The 16,822-nt window shown below is 44.5% G+C and overlaps 1 protein-coding gene across 6 annotated transcripts in view; it reads left to right on the top strand.

Annotated features, from left to right (window-relative positions):
- Nucleotides 1-13,364, top strand: part of RUNDC3A (RUN domain containing 3A) — a 183,380-nt gene extending 170,016 nt beyond the window's left edge. For 4 of the 6 annotated variants that reach the window (XM_068263171.1, XM_068263168.1, XM_068263170.1 and 1 more), the window contains 3 exons: nucleotides 3,702-3,839; nucleotides 5,121-5,224; nucleotides 12,569-13,364. In XM_068263171.1, coding sequence (XP_068119272.1) covers nucleotides 3,702-3,839; nucleotides 5,121-5,224; nucleotides 12,569-12,711 — 385 coding nt within the window. In that variant the 3' untranslated portion in view covers nucleotides 12,712-13,364. The remainder of the gene's footprint in view (nucleotides 1-3,701; nucleotides 3,840-5,120; nucleotides 5,225-12,568) is intronic. The other 2 variants (XM_068263173.1, XM_068263172.1) reach the window with 1 other exon arrangement.
- Nucleotides 13,365-16,822: the final 3,458 nt, after the last annotated feature.

Here is a 16,822-nt window from a genome sequence, read left to right as displayed (position 1 = left end):
TGTCTCTGCCTCACACAAATTGAGGATCACATTTGTTGTTCATGTTTGAATAACCTGATCAATGCGGTCCACCAAACTCTACATGTATCTAGTTGCCTAAATCCTTCTACCCCCATCAGTCCACATTACTGTTAGAAGCATTGCCAAACTGGCTTTCGGAACACATTCATGGTGGTATGATATCTACTTTTTAATGGAGAGAGGACATACTTCAGTAGCATCTAGGAGAAGCCTATCACTTAATGGAGAGAGGACATACTTCAGTAGTATCTAGGAGAAGCCTATCACTTAATGGAGAGAGGACATACTTCAGTAGTAACTAGGAGAAGCCTATCACTTAATGGAGAGAGGACATACTTCAGTAGTATCTTTAGGAGAAGCCTATCACTTAATGGAGAGAGGACATACTTCAGTAGTATCTAGGAGAAGCCTATCACTTAATGGAGAGAGGACATACTTCAGTAGTATCTAGGAAAAGCCTATCACTTAATGGAGAGAGGACATACTTCAGTAGTATCTACGAGAAGCCTATCACTTAATGGAGAGAGGACATACTTCAGTAGTATCTTCAGGAGAAGCCTATCACTTAATGGAGAGAGGACATACTTCAGTAGCATCTAGGAGAAGCCTATCACTTATTGGAGAGAGGACATACTTCAGTAGTATCTTCAGGAGAAGCCTATCACTTAATGGAGAGAGGACATACTTCAGTAGTAACTAGGAGAAGCCTATCACTTAATGGAGAGAGGCCATACTTCAGTAGAATCTAGGAGAAGCCTATCACTTATTGGAGAGAGGACATACTTCAGTAGTATCTTCAGGAGAAGCCTATCACTTAATGGAGAGAGGACATACTTCAGTAGTAACTAGGAGAAGCCTATCACTTAATGGAGAGAGGCCATACTTCAGTAGAATCTAGGAGAAGCCTATCACTTATTGGAGAGAGGACATACTTCAGTAGTATCTTCAGGAGAAGCCTATCACTTATTGGAGAGAGGACATACTTCAGTAGTATCTAGGAGAAGCCTATCACTTAATGGAGAGAGGTCATACTTCAGTAGTATCTTCAGGAGAAGCCTATCACTTAATGGAGAGAGGACATACTTCAGTAGTATCTAGGATAAGCCTATCACTTAATGGAGAGAGGACATACTTCAGTAGTATCTAGGAGAAGCCTATCACTTAATGGAGAGAGGTCATACTTCAGTAGTATCTTCAGGAGAAGCCTATCACTTAATGGAGAGAGGTCATACTTCAGTAGTATCTAGGATAAGCCTATCACTTAATGGAGAGAGGTCATACTTCAGTAGTATCTAGGAGAAGCCTATCACTTAATGGAGAGAGGACATACTTCAGTTGTATCTAGGATAAGCCTGTCACTTAATGGAGAGAGGACATACTTCAGTTGTATCTAGGAGAAGCCTATCACTTATTGGAGAGAGGACATACTTCAGTAGTATCTAGGAGAAGCCTATCACTTAATAGAGAGAGGACATACTTCAGTAGCATCTAGGAGAAGCCTATCACTTAATGGAGAGAGGACATACTTCAGTAGTATCTTCAGGAGAAGCCTATCACTTAATGGCGAGAGGACATACTTCAGCAGTATCTAGGAGAAGCCTATCACTTAATGGAGAGAGGACATACTTCAGTAGTATCTAGGAGAAGCCTATCACTTAATGGAGAGAGGACATACTTCAGTTGTATCTAGGATAAGCCTGTCACTTAATGGAGAGAGGACATACTTCAGTTGTATCTAGGAGAAGCCTATCACTTATTGGAGAGAGGACATACTTCAGTAGTATCTAGGAGAAGCCTATCACTTAATAGAGAGAGGACATACTTCAGTAGCATCTAGGAGAAGCCTATCACTTAATGGAGAGAGGACATACTTCAGTAGTATCTTCAGGAGAAGCCTATCACTTAATGGAGAGAGGACATACTTCAGCAGTATCTAGGAGAAGCCTATCACTTAATGGAGAGAGGACATACTTCAGTAGTATCTTCAGGAGAAGCCTATCACTTAATGGAGAGAGGACATACTTCAGTAGCATCTAGGAGAAGCCTATCACTTAATGGAGAGAGGACATACTTCAGTAGTATCTAGGAGAAGCCTATCCCCTAATGGAGAGAGGTCATACTTCAGTAGTATCTAGGGGAAGCTTATCACTTAATGGAGAGAGGACATACTTCAGTAGCATGTAGGAGAAGCCTATCACTTAATGGAGAGAGGACATACTTCAGTAGTATCTAGGATAAGCCTATCACTTAATGGAGAGAGGAGATACTTCAGTAGTATCTAGGATAAGCCTATCACTTAATGGAGAGAGGAGATACTTCAGTAGTATCTAGGAGAAGCCTGTCACTTAATGGAGAGAGGACATACTTCAGTAGTATCTAGGAGAAGCCTATCACTTAATGGAGAGACGACATACTTCAGTAGTATCTAGGAGAAGCCTATCACTTAATGGAGAGAGGACATACTTCAGTAGTATCTTCAGGAGAAGCCTATCACTTAATGGAGAGAGGACATACTTCAGTAGCATCTAGGAGAAGCCTGTCACTTAATGGAGAGAGGTCATACTTCAGTAGTATCTAGGAGAAGCCTATCACTTAATGGAGAGAGGACATACTTTAGTAGTATCTAGGAGAAGCCTATCACTTAACCTCCTTGCCGGCTCAATTCCTCCGGCAAGGAGGCAGCGCAGGAGGTTTTTTTTTTTTTTAAATCATGTAGCGAGCCGAGGGCTCGCTACATGATAGCCGCTGAACGGCGGCATCCCCCCACCCACTCCGATCGCCTTCGGCGATCAGAGTAAGCAGGAAATCCTGTTCAGAACGGGATTTCCTGCAGGGCTTCCCCGGTCGCCATGGCGACGGGGCGGGATGACGTCACCGACGTCATGGACGTCGGGACGTCATAGGGAATCCCGATCCGCCCCTCAACGCTGCCTGGCACTGATTGGCCAGGCAGAGCAGGGGTCTGGGGCGGGGGGGAGCTGCGCGGCGGATCGGCGGCGAGCGGCGGCGATCGGAAGTTACAAGCAGCTAGCAAAGTGCTAGCTGCTTGTAACAAAAAAAAATTATGCAAATCGGCCCAGCGGGGCCTGAGCAATCCTCCTGCGCAGGTTACCCCGAACTGAGTTCGGGATAACCAGCAAGGAGGTTAATGGAGAGAGGCCATACTTCAGTAGTATCTAGGAGAAGCCTATCACTTAATGGAGAGAGGTCATACTTCACTAGTATCTAGGAGAAGCCTATCACTTAATGGCGAGAGGACATACTTCAGTAGCATCTAGGAGAAGCCTATCACTTATTGGAGAGAGGACATACTTCAGTAGTATCTAGGAGAAGCCTATCACTTAATGGCGAGAGGACATACTTCAGTAGCATCTAGGAGAAGCCTATCACTTATTGGAGAGAGGACATACTTCAGTAGCATCTAGGAGAAGCCTATCACTTAATGGCGAGAGGACATACTTCAGTAGCATCTAGGAGAAGCCTATCACTTAATTGAGAGAGGTCATACTTCAGTAGTATCTAGGAGAAGCCTATCCCCTAATGGAGAGAGGTCATACTTTAGTAGTATCTAAGAAGCCTGTCACTGGTACTTGTCACACATTTTCCAATCCCGAATCAGAACATGCCCATCATGCACCGTGGCATTTCATAACTAGAGCATTCTCTCCCTGTAATTCCAGCACTGGCCTATTCCCTACTGAAAATGTACCCATCAAACAGTTCAACTCAAGCATTGGGGCCCCTCTGGTTAACCAGTGGCCCTCCATGGGAGCCCTTAATGATAAAGAGACATCTGTTAAACCCACGCTGTACAGGAGGTAAGACGCATACACCCCATGCCATGTTTACATTCAACGTTCGTTGTCTGTGTATCATGCCAATCGTGCATCTGCCCAGCTCCTGCAGAGAACAGCCCATGTAAAAGTCACATCCACTTTCCTGGACGCTCCATCATTTGAAGTGGGTCAGTGAAATAATCAACTTTGTGACTAATACTTATTTGCTGTCTTGTTTCCTCATGCTTTTCCGGTGACCCAAGCAACCATTAGAATCATTCCGTGCCAGGACGATTGCTGGAGGCCGAATTATTGTGTTTTTTTAAGCAACTTCGGCTCTGTCTGCTGACGGCGCCAACATTACTCACTGAGCACCGTTATAGACTGATTCCCATTATAGTCTATGGTGGCGCCGGCTGCGCCCAAATCTAATAGCGCCAAAAAGCACTGCTCCGGGCTCTGTATGCCACTTGCACAAGAGACTGTGGGCTAGATTTATCAAGAGTGTCTGAGACACAATATTGGTAGGTTTTTAAAAATCCATGCAGAACTGTCTCAGACATCCTAAGAAATCATTAGATAGTGCAGATTCCTTCTAAAACTGTTGTAAAATAGGAGGAGCTAGGAAGGTCTCTCAGACAGTGCAGTGTGTGAGGTTAATTGCTGTTGCTGAGGTAACCAACACACCTGCTGTATTGATAGCAGCAGGCACCGACTGAGGAATTCAGCAGGGGGGAGGAGCACATCACAAATCATGTCTAGTCTGCACTCTGCAATCATGTCTAGCCTGCAGTTCTACATCTGTAGAACTGCTATCAAGAACTTCTTATTTTGCGCCAGTTTAGGGATGGATTTGCACTTTTCTTCACTGTAGTGCAGCTTTAGAAATTCATGCTAAATTGCCACTATTACCTTGGATTTAAGAAGGTTCTTATTATCATGCAGAACTGTTCTCCCTGCTGGTTAGAACAGATTAAGAAGAAAAAACGGTAATGCATTGATAAATCTCCCCCTGAGTGTCTGGCACTAAGAGGTGAGCTTGGCAACAGGAAATGATCTGGGCCTGACCTGCTCCCCCATAATAACATTAGGAATGGAACAAGCTGGGTAATGGTTATGACTATTGTCTGCACAGCTGATTATTCTACTGACCTGCCTTTCAAAATGACACCGTCCACAAGTGCACTTCCACATCCCGACAGTTTGTGATCACAACTATGTAACTGCTGAATAGTAAGGCTCGCCCTCTGCAGAGCATTGCATGCGCCAAGCCAGGAGTTTGCTTTTGTTTTACTGGGCTAGTTGTTTGTTTCTTCTCCGCAGACACAGCTACCTGAGCACAGAGCATCTCTCCGCTGAGCTCAGCCTCAGCTCCGAATCCCAGAGGGGAGAAGGAAAACAGGACGGCGAACCCTGGGGTCCTATAGGTAAGCCGGCCTGAGGATAAGCCATGCTTATAGAGTCCATGCTTATAGAGTCCATGCTTATAGAGAACTGACCTTAAAATTTGATACTGTAAAAATCTCTGAGGTGTTGCTTAAAGGATACCCGAACTGAAATGTGACATAATGAGATAGACATGTGTATGTACAGTGCCTAGCACACAAATAACTATGCCGTGTTCCTTTTTTTCTTTCTCTGCCTGAAAGAGTTAAATATAAGGTATGCAAGTGGCTGACTAAGTCCTGATTCAGACAGGAAGTGACTACAGTGTGACCCTCACTGATAAGAAATTCCAACTATAAAACACTTTCCTAGCAGAAAATGGCTTCTAAGAGCAAGAAAGAGGTAAAAAAGGGGAATTTCTTATCAGTGAGGGTCACACTGTAGTCACTTCCTGTCTGAGTCAGGACTGAGTCAGCCACTTACATACCGAATATTTAACTCTTTCAAGCAGAGAAAGAAAAAATGGAACACAGCATAGTTATTTGTGTGCTAGGCACTGTACATACACATGTCTATCTCATCATGTCACATGTCAGTTCGGGTATCCTTTAATACTGCTTAAATAAATAAAAATATATGTTTGCTGTAACATACAGAAGTCCTTATTTCTGTTACTGCATTCTAGTGCAGTGTGTGCAGCCATATGTTGGTTGGCAAGTTTACAGTGCCATCCAGCTGATTTCTACTTCCTTCAGCCCCTCTTTCCTCAAGCAGCTCCTTTCTCCAATCACTGTGCAGTATGCAAATTAGCCTGTGATAGTGTACAGTTACAGTGATGTCATCTGGCTGCGCCTGTGTATGTGAAGTCTGCCCAGCCTGTCATTTCACTTGAAGTGGAAGGAACGTGGAGGCTGACATATTTCCTTTGAAACCATGCCGATTGCCTGCTTATTCTGCATCTGTTTCTTTTTTTTAAAAAATATTTTTTATTTTCATTTTCAACGAAAAAAAATAATTTTTACAATAATAAGAGAAAGAACGACATATCACATTGGCCTCGATTCTGGTAGCTATGTGAGGTAAATATGTTTTTGTAGGTAAAATATAAAAAGGAGGTAAATACCTCATGAGGTATAACAATTCTAAAAGATTTTTCTCCATTTCCGAACATGAGGTAAAACATGAGGTAAATGCTTTCAGGTGTGTGATTCAAACTCTACTGCACCCAAAGTGATCAGCAGGACAGCCAGGCAACTGGTATTGTTTAAGGGCTTGTTTCCACTATAGCGAATCCGCATGCGGATTCGCACAGCCAATACAAGTGGATGGGCCTGTTTCCACTTGTGCGTTGTGCGGAGCGTTTTTGTGTGCGGGGAAAATCTGCACGGCAGAGCCCTCAGAATTCACCTGTGTGTGGAATGCAGGCGAATCGCACACAATGTATTTAATAGGGAAATCCCATGCGTTTTCCCAATGCGTTTTTTGCAGTGAATTCGCATGCGATTTCGCATAGGTACCCATATTAATTCACACAGGCAGTGACATGGGTAAAATCACATTACCCTAACGTATGCGAAATCGCGGCAAAAAACGCATGCAGAATCGCACCCGCATGCGATTCCGCAACGCACTAGTGGAAACGAGCCCTAAAAGGAAATCCATATGTCAGCCTCCAAATACCTCTCACTACAGGTTTCCTTTAAGATAATGACTGGATGGATGGGAACCTGAATAGATAAAACAGATAATATAGTTAATTTGAAAAATGATTAAAAAAAAATTATATGAATGAACATAGAACATTGTCTGGCCTTTACCACAATTTGTGGTAAATGTGAGGGGAAAGTCTATACTTGCCTACTGTGCTGCAGCAGGCAGATAGCAAGTTCCCCAGTGCACAGATCCTGTTCTGCCCTGTACCACGGTGACCCTGTATAGAAACTCTGCTTCTGGCCACTGCTACATTCACTCTCATTCAAGAAGGAGAGTGTGTGGGAGAAAAAAAGTGCAACCAAAGGTGATCACCACACATGAAATGTAGCGGTAATGGAAAAAATATCAACACTGTAAAAATATGAATATATTCAACCACTTAGTGCACTTAGTGCCGCCACATCAAGCTGTGTAATCAAGAGAAATGTTTTTTTTTGGGGGGGGGGCATGCAGCGTGCGCAGCTCGCCACACCGAAATACAGGGGGGAAAGTTGTGCGGTGCATCTTGCCAGAAAATGGGGGTAGTAATGCGGCGAATGCTGTGCTAAAAAAATGGCCGTGGCCATGGACCAGGATGTGGGTGTGGTCATGGGTGGAACCAAATTTACATGAATTTAGCAATAGTGGGACATTAGACTAGGACTATGGTAGGGATTATATTGTGAGCGCCTCTGACACAGGTACCCTCCAGTTTAGGTAGTGACAAGGACCCCCCACCATGTTTAGTGACAGGGACCCACCCTAGTTTAGGTAGTGTCAGGTGCCCCCAGTTTAGGTAGTGACAGGTGCCCCCCCCCCCCCAGTTTAGGTAGTGACAGGTGCCCCCTAGTTTAGGTAGTTACAGGTGCCCCCCAGTTTAGGTAGCGACAGGTGCCCCCCAGTTTAGGTAGTGACAGGTTTCCCCGGTTTAGGTAGTGACAGGTGCACCCCAGTTTAGGTAGTGACAGGTGCCCCCCAGTTTAGGTAGTGCCAGGTTCCCCCCAGTTTAGGTAGTGACAGGTGCCCCCCAGTTTAGTTAGTGACAGGTTCCCCCCAGTTTAGGTAGTGACAGGGCCCCCTAGTTTTAGTGACGGGTGCCCCCTAGTTTAGGTAGTGACGGGTGCCCCCTAGTTTAGGTAGTGACTGGTGCCCCCTAATTTAGGTAGTGACAGGTGCCCCCTAGTTTAGGTAGTGACAGGTGCCCCCCAGTTTAGGTAGTGACATGTGCCCTCCAGTGTATGCAGTGACTGGTGCCCCCACTCACCATCGTCCCAGCAGCCAGCCCATCGTCAGACCTCAGAATCAGATATCACTTCCGCATATCAGTGCGGTGTCCACGAGGTCCTATCGCCCTCACTCGCTGGTTGCCGGCTGATCAGAGGTCTGGCACTGGGCTGTCTGCTGGGACTTAGGCAGTTGGGGGGGGGGGAGGGGGTGTTCGCCCCATTTTGCCCAATGTGCAGACTTCCAGTCGTGTAATATAATTCTTCTAATGGAATTCAACAAATATAGTTTAAAGGACATTAATGAATCCAAGTGAAGAATGTCTGGAATAAGTCGTTTCAATTATCAATTGTGTGCGTGCGTGTAAATTGCATATCTCAATGCAGTAAACACAGTCTTGTGCAATTGAGTGTTCAGATATACTTATCGCATCAGTGGTGGCTGGGTTGGAGGAGGCGGCAGTGGGTGCCAGAAGGTGCATGCTCTAAGCCCTTGGAAGAAGCTAGCTTTCACCACTGATGTGCATGTAAGGCTGTGCACCTCCTGGTGTCCACTGCCGCCTCCTCCAACCCAGCCACCACTGATGTGCATGTAAGGCTGTGCACCTCCTGGTGTCCACTGCCGCCTCCTCCAACCCAGCCACCACTGATGTGCATGTAAGGCTGTGCACCTCCTGGTGTCCACTGCCGCCACCTCCAACCCAGCCCCCACCGATGTGCTTGTGAGGCTGTGCACCTCCTGGTGCCCACTGCCGCCTCCTCCAACCCAGCCACCACTGATGTGCATGTAAGGCTGTGCACCTCCTGGTGTCCACTGCCGCCTCCTCCAACCCAGCCACCACTGATGTGCATGTAAGGCTGTGCACCTCCTGGTGTCCACTCCAGCCTCCTCCAACCCAGCCCCCACTGATGTGCATGTAAGGCTGTGCACCTCCTGGTGTCCACTGCCGCCTCCTCCAACCCAGCCACCACCGATGTGCTTGTGAGGCTGTGCACCTCCTGGTGCCCACTGCCGCCTCCTCCAACCCAGCCACCACTGATGTGCATGTAAGGCTGTGCACCTCCTGGTGTCCACTGCCGCCTCCTCCAACCCAGCCACCACTGATGTGCATGTAAGGCTGTGCCCCTCCTGGCACCCTCTGCCGCCTCCCCCAACCCAGCCACCACTGATGTGCATGTAAGGCTGTGCACCTCCTGGTGCCCACTGCCGCCTCCTCCAACCCAGCCACCACTGATGTGCATGTAAGGCTGTGCACCTCCTGGTGTCCACTGCCGCCTCCTCCAACCCAGCCACCACCGATGTGCATGTGAGGCTGTGCACCTCCTGGTGCCCACTGCCACCTCCCCCAACCCAGCCACCACTGATGTGCATGTAAGGCTGTGCCCCTCCTGGTGCCCACTGCCACCTCCCCCAACCCAGCCACCACTGATGTGCATGTAAGGCTGTGCCCCTCCTGGCACCCTCTGCCGCCTCCTCCAACCCAGCCACCACTGATGTGCATGTAGGGCTGTGCACCTCCTGGTGTCCACTGCCGCCTCCTCCAACCCAGCCACCACTGATGTGCATGTGAGGCTGTGCACCTCCTGGTGCCCACTGCCACCTCCCCCAACCCAGCCACCACTGATGTGCATGTAAGGATGTTCACCTCCTGGTGTCCACTGCCACCTCCCCCAACCCAGCCACCACTGATGTGCATGTAAGGCTGTGCCCCTCCTGGCACCCTCTGCCGCCTCCTCCAACCCAGCCACCACTGATGTGTGTGTAGGGCTGTGCACCTCCTGGTGTCCACTGCCGCCTCCTCCAACCCATCCACCAGCAATGCGATAGGTATATCTGAACACTCAATTGCACAAGACTGTGTTTATTGTTTATGTATGGGGAAATGCATTGTACATGTTAAGGCCTCTTGCACACTGCACGCGATTCCGATTCAGATTCCGCTTTTTAATCAGTTTTTACATCCGATTCAGATTCTGATTTGCAGTTTGCTCCTTGCACACTGCAAATCGGAATCTGAATCGGATGTAAAAACTGATTAAAAAGCGGAATCTGAATCGGAATCGTGTGCAAGAGGCCTTACACACAATTGGTAGTTAAAGCTGTAGTCCCAGACGTTCTTCTTTTCTTTTTTTGGATTCATTAATGGACGCCGTCTTGAGCACATGGCTTATTACTGGGGTACATATCACTGCATCATTGCTGGATAAACCCATTTACACATACAGCTGTGTCTGAGTGCCTGCCATCTCTCTTGTTCGTTTGATAGTCCACCGTTTGGAGGCTTCCGTGAGCCCCTTTTCAAGCACAGCTAGTACCTGGTTAATGAAAGAGATAGTGTCAGAATTTTAGCGGTTTTATTTATGCAGGAAAAGCTGTCATGTATAGGTTTTAAGTTTTAATGTTCTATGCAAAATTTCATTGTAATCTGTAAAGTTGGAGTACTTTTTAAAATATTGCTCTGTGACATCTCAGCATATGCCAGGCAGTGAAACTCATAATTATTATATTATTTTAGTTACAGACAGAAAGCAGGTTTAAAACTCACATTACTGTAGCAGACATAAAAATAAATTTGCTCTGTTATTACATATAAATATTATTAATCTAAATATTAATAATCAATACCATCCTTCCAAAGAAATAATTATTGTTAAAACCTATAATATAATTTAATACTTTGAATTACATGTAATGCTGGATTCTGTCAGTGATGGTTAGAGAAAGTAAAACTTTTATAAGATTATTTTAACTTGTAAGCTAGAAGATTGTTGACGTACTTGTTACAAAGCCGTTACAGACAGCAAGAATATAATGCCATGTTTTGACTATGAAACAATTCTGGAATGTAAATACTGAGCTTTGCAAGGCTGTTCCATAGTTAGGACAATTATGCCACCTGGCGGTTTTATAGTCTTATAATTATTATAAATATTGCTTGTTATTTACATGATGAAATGCTGACCTCTGCCGGTGGACATTATTATATTTATTTTATAAGAAAGACAAATATATAGAACATGATTTTATATTATTTAATTTTAATGTGCAGTTATCTTATACGATTAATTGTTTTAAGAATAATTATATAATAAGCTTTATATTTAAATAAGTATATTAGAAGCCCTGTACATTTCAATAAGTCTTAAATTGCTGAAGACTCTCACAGGTCTGGTTACAGTGTCAACCTGACCAATCTTATGTCTGGGAAAGTACCGAGACATTCCAACCTAATTAGCAGAGAACACTTTATCAGAAATGCGTCATGAATTACATTGTTTAGTCTCAATGTCTGGGGCAGCCAGTAGACAAGATGGCTGGTGACGTCCATTTTTAATTAATTGCGTCAGAAATGATCCTATATCAAATGTCAAGCACTCCAAATGACGTTAATTCCCACAAGATAAGATAATTAAGGAATTTATAAACAATAATATTATGATTTCGGTATTCAAACATGATAAAGCATTGATGCATGGACGCTTTAGCCAATCAGAACCTGGGATTCAGGGAAATTCCAGATTAGGCAGCCATATTGCTTCCTATCCCTATAAAAGTAGGAGCTGAAAGCTCATAGTTTGCAGAATCCCAACAATCTCCTGAGAAGACGCATAAGGCAGAAGCTACCTTCCCACACGTGGTTCTAGATGCTGAAGAGATGACAGAGGAGGGGTAATATGCTTAATATTCTGGTGATTTACTTTATTAATTTTTCAGCATTAAGTTTTGTTAAGATGTTAGCAAGAAGTTTTTTAGAAGCTATTTTTTATGCTATTTCTTTAAGAAGATTACTACAAGTTTTACACAGTTATTACTGTATATACACAGCTATTGATACAGATGAGACTACTTTTGATCTTATTCTACATAACACAACTGTTATATTCTTTTTTGAATGTACTTAGAAGATTGATAACCGCTTGGCTATAATGCCTTGATAAGATGGAATACTGTTGGAAGGAAACACTACTTGGAACTGTTCATATTTTGTATATATGCTGTATGATAAGGAAATACAATTTTTTATATAAAATCATATACTGAGTGCTCTGATTCATTTCAAGGTATATAGGTAAATCTATAATTACTGTTATAGAGGGTTCAGACCCCGCTATGCCAGATTTATATGATGGCAACGCTTTAAAGGCTGGTCCTTTACTGAGTTAGGAATCATGAAAAAGGCAAGAACCGCTCAGGTTTGTGACAATAGGGTCTTGTAGGTTTGTTCTTAACCTGAATCCGTTCTTAAGTTGGAACACTGTGCCATTTCTGTCCCCTGTACCTCTAGTGTCCCCCTCTGTGTTTTCTTGATCTCCCTTTTCCTATGTTTCCCTTGTGCTTCCTTTTGTCTCCCTCATGCCTGCTTATGTCTCCCTTGTGCCCTAATTCGGAGACTACATCTTGTATAAGGTAACTTCATGGGATCAATCATTTTGGCCTTCTAAATATTTTGCCGTTTTTCCTCCCCACAGGTAAGGATCCGACACCTTCCATGCTGGGCTTGTGCGGTTCCCTGGCTTCCATCCCCAGCTGCAAATCTTTACCAAGCCTAAAATCCAATGAATGCCTTGTCAGTAATAGCAGTGAGACGAGTCCTGCTGGGAGCCCCAGCTGAGGTCTTCTAAACAAACACAGGTCACCATCAGCACATTGTGTCATAACCACTACAGGCATTGTCTTCTAATACCATGCTATATTTTCATGACAAAGACAGCCTATGCCTGGAAACTCTCAACCTTGCCAAGCTACAAACCTCAGCCAAATGGGCAGCTCGAAATGGAAACCACATGGACTTCTGGGAAAAATAGCACAGAACTCTAATCCATCGCCCAAACAGAGAACCAATATACATCACATGATAACCAGTTAATGAAGCATAGCAACATTCTAGAGAACATCAGAAAAGATCGGGTCCCTTTCCTTGTATGGATAGCTATTGCTATTTATAATTTAATCGGTTCACAGCCTCAGATTTGTTTTGCTGGATTCAAACTTACCCCTATTTATAATTGCCCCAGTTGCCCATTTCCAGTGACCAACCAATGACATTTAAGTAGGATTTGACCTAATATTTTGTTCCCCTCACGGACCAAGTGGAGGCCTTCAACTCATGAACCCTATGAGATCAGAATCTGATTCCTTTGTTTGGACTTGAATATATTGTATGTTGTGTAACTAACCAGGGGTAACCAAACTGGTAGCCATGGGATCTGCCTCCTCAAAGGAAGATCTGCAACTCTCCATTAAACTGATGAAATGCAAATTCCATTCTGGTTATAGTGGTTTGTCAGAGGTTACTTGCATTCATGCAGTCCTGAGGTGAGGAAACTCACTTCAGGTTAGATACAGACCTATGTAGCGTGAAGGTTTGGGATACCATAGATACTTCCTGGTCCATGGTCTGCCAGGTTGTTCTGCACGGTCCACCATTGAAGTTGTGCCATTGGCTGTGTCTTCAGAACTCACTAAAGATATCTCAGTGCTGAAACCCAATGATTATAGCACCAGGGAGTCAACCAGTCAAAACCCTCATCCACCATAGGGTCACTTCAACATGAGAACAGAAAGGCTGGGTCTCTACCTGGATTTAAGGCTACTTGGCCAATTTATTGCAAGTACCACAGTGCAAAGCACAATGTTTCGACCACAAGGTATTTTTCAAGCACTTGAAAAAGACCTTGTGGTCGACACGTTGTGCTTTGCACTTTGGTACTTGCAATAAATTGGCCAAGTAGCCTTAAATCCAGGTAGAGACCCAGCCTTTCTGTTCTCATGTGTCTTCCGGACTCTTCAGGCAGCCTCCCCGAGTGCTTCCAAAGATGGCTGCATCTGTACAGATGCTCTTGTCTTCGAAAGTACTCAAAGACACAAGTGCGTCCAAAGGTGCCTGAGGAGTGCCAAAGAGGTATTCAACCCAGCAGATAAATAACTTCAACACCTGGAACAACAGGACGGACAGAGGATCGGGAATGCTCAATGGAATCCTGGGCTATGAAGTAGGTACAAAAATCATCCAACTCTGTCTCCTGAGTTTATAAAACCTCCGATTCCAGGTACCCAAAATTGTCTCGAGTTGGTCACAAAAGCCATCCGTCTCCAACTCCTCCATTTATTGAAACCACCGACTCCAGGTACTCAAATTTGCTCCGGCTCCTCAACTCCGACTCCACAGCCCTGATGGTATCCATAGCTAAGTATCTAATCTAAGGTAAGTTTCCTCACTTCAGCTTCACTTCAAGTGTCACTTCAAAATGCTTAAAGCAGTAGGATTAGCCATACTATGCCAGGGGGAAAAAAAACACATAAAAACACATATATAAGTAGATAAATACTTGATCTACTCACTTAACACATGTATTGTACTGTCCACATTGTGATTTCAGTGAATTTTATATGGTAAATGAAGAGAATTCTGTTCCTGGTGGGAACCATATCTTTTGCCCACAGTTTGAGGCTAAATCCTGATGTCATTTCTGCCCTTAACTTTCTTTCCTTTTCTCCTCCAATCGCTGAGTCACCTCAGCCTTGCTTGTAAATGCAAGTGAGCAGGGGATCGTGTTTCAGATAGGCAGCTAGGCATGGAAATAAATGGAAGAGGAGGAATATATTATAGATAAAAATAACCCCCAGCATGCAACTGTTTGGCACTGACTATTAAAGGACCAGTGCTCCTTAAGTATGTGATAACTCCAAATCATAACAGCAGAAAAAGTTTTGAATGCAGGATTAGCATCTTTATCACTTAATACACTCAGACCAGTTGCTGTTGAAATTTGATTTTTATGGTGACAATCCCGCTTTAACGTACTGCCCCATTGGGTTCCCATCTTTGTTTCCTGTGTTGTTGTTTTTTTGCCTTAGGGTGCAGCGACACACCCCTTCCACATTATGTTCACAATGCTTACACCTCTGGGCTAGATTTCCAAATACTATTATTTATTATTATTATTATTATTATTATTATTTAGTATTTATATAGCGCCGACATATTACGCAGCGCTGTACAGTGTATATATATATCTTGTCACTAACTGTCCCTCAAAGGAGCTCACAATCTAATCCCTACCATTGCCATATGTCTATATTATGTAGTGTAAGTACTGTAGTCTAGGGCCAATTTTTTAGGGGGAGCCAATTAACTTATCCGTATGTTTTTGGAATGTGGGAGGAAACCGGAGTGCCCGGAGGAAACCCACACAGACACGGAAAGAACATACAAACTCTTTGCAGATAGTGCCCTGGCTGGGATTCGAACCAGGGACCCAGCGCTGCAAGGCGAGAGAGCTAACCACTACGCCACCGTGCTGCCCGTAACTATGCATTATTCAAATTTAATTTCATTCAGATGTGGAACACTACTGAGCACATAGAAGAAGCAAGGTACAAATATGCAAATAACTCACTGCAATCAATCAGTTCATCTTCCAGTAGGAATTTCTGTTTAGCTGCTATGCTTTATTACAAAATGATACTGAACAAGTATGGACAGAAAGACAAGTACACCATCAACAGAATTCCTTGTATTAAATAACGCAGAGCTGCTACTGTTCACCAGGGCTGCTCATCAGGATTCCAGATATCCGGGTAACCCGGATATCCAAACTTTTTTCAGCTATCCGACCGGATTCGGTTTCCGGATACCTGGGCCCAAATCCGTATAGCAACCCGCGAATATTTGGTCGCATACCCGGATATCCGCGGATACCGGTCGGATATCCGAATCCGGGTACTGTTACCATGGAGATGATGTCCATTGATCAGTGGGCTCCCAGCCTAAGCCCAAGCAACCAATCACAGAGGGGAACCTTGGCCAGTCCCTTCTGTATATAAGGAGGGGGGCCATGATGAGAATTTCATCCTTTGTGACTGCCAATGAGAGACAACTCCAGTGTGTTTGGCTAAAGCAAGTGCATTATCGGACTGTAAAAGCCAGCGTTTTTACACATAAACACCTTCACTACACTATTATTATATTGTGTTGTAGTTAGCTAGTCTGTGTAATTTGTTAGTGTCAGTCAGTCAGACTTTGAGCTGCAGCAGCTGCCTGCTAGTTAGGTCCTGTGTCTGTGTGTGTGTGTGATGTGCTCAGTCCAGGCCTCCTGCTGCTGGCTGGCCTGCTATTAGCCTTAGCTAGCTAGTAGTTACAGTATAGGTAGGTAGGATTACTGTGTTATTGTGTAGTTACTGGCCGCAGTGCTTTAGTTGTTAGAGAGTTAGTAGTACTGTGTTGGCTACAGATTATTGCAGTGCTACTGTGCTGCTGACTGAGAGTGAGCAGTGTCAGTTAGAGATGGGAAGTTCGGATCTTTTCAATGATCCGGATGATTCGAATCGGATCATTGAAAAGATCCGGATCTTTGATCTGAATCTCGGATCATTTTACAAGGGAAGCATTCAGGGGTGAAATGACTAGCAGGGCAGGAGAAGGAGAGGGGGGTGGACAGACAGAGAAGGGGAGAAGATGGACAGAGGGCAGGGAGTAGACAGAGAAGGGAGGAGGGACGAGCAGAGAGCAGAAATGTTTGTTTGCACACAATACCCACATGCTGCAATCATGCTTTACATGTATTTCACCTATATGTTCATCTGTATACCTTGAATGCAAACTTCGCACAGTGAAAGAAAGCATTCCCCAAAGCATGATTCTCAGAAGATAAGTGCAGCTGTTTAGAGCGAGTGCAGGAGGATCACAGTGCCTGCAAAGTTACTGAGCTGTGCTGAGCTGA

The sequence above is a fragment of the Hyperolius riggenbachi genome, chromosome 12 (genome assembly GCF_040937935.1).
Source record: "Hyperolius riggenbachi isolate aHypRig1 chromosome 12, aHypRig1.pri, whole genome shotgun sequence".
NCBI classification, from domain to species: Eukaryota; Metazoa; Chordata; class Amphibia; order Anura; family Hyperoliidae; genus Hyperolius; species Hyperolius riggenbachi.
This window is presented reverse-complemented; position numbering and strand designations above follow the sequence as displayed.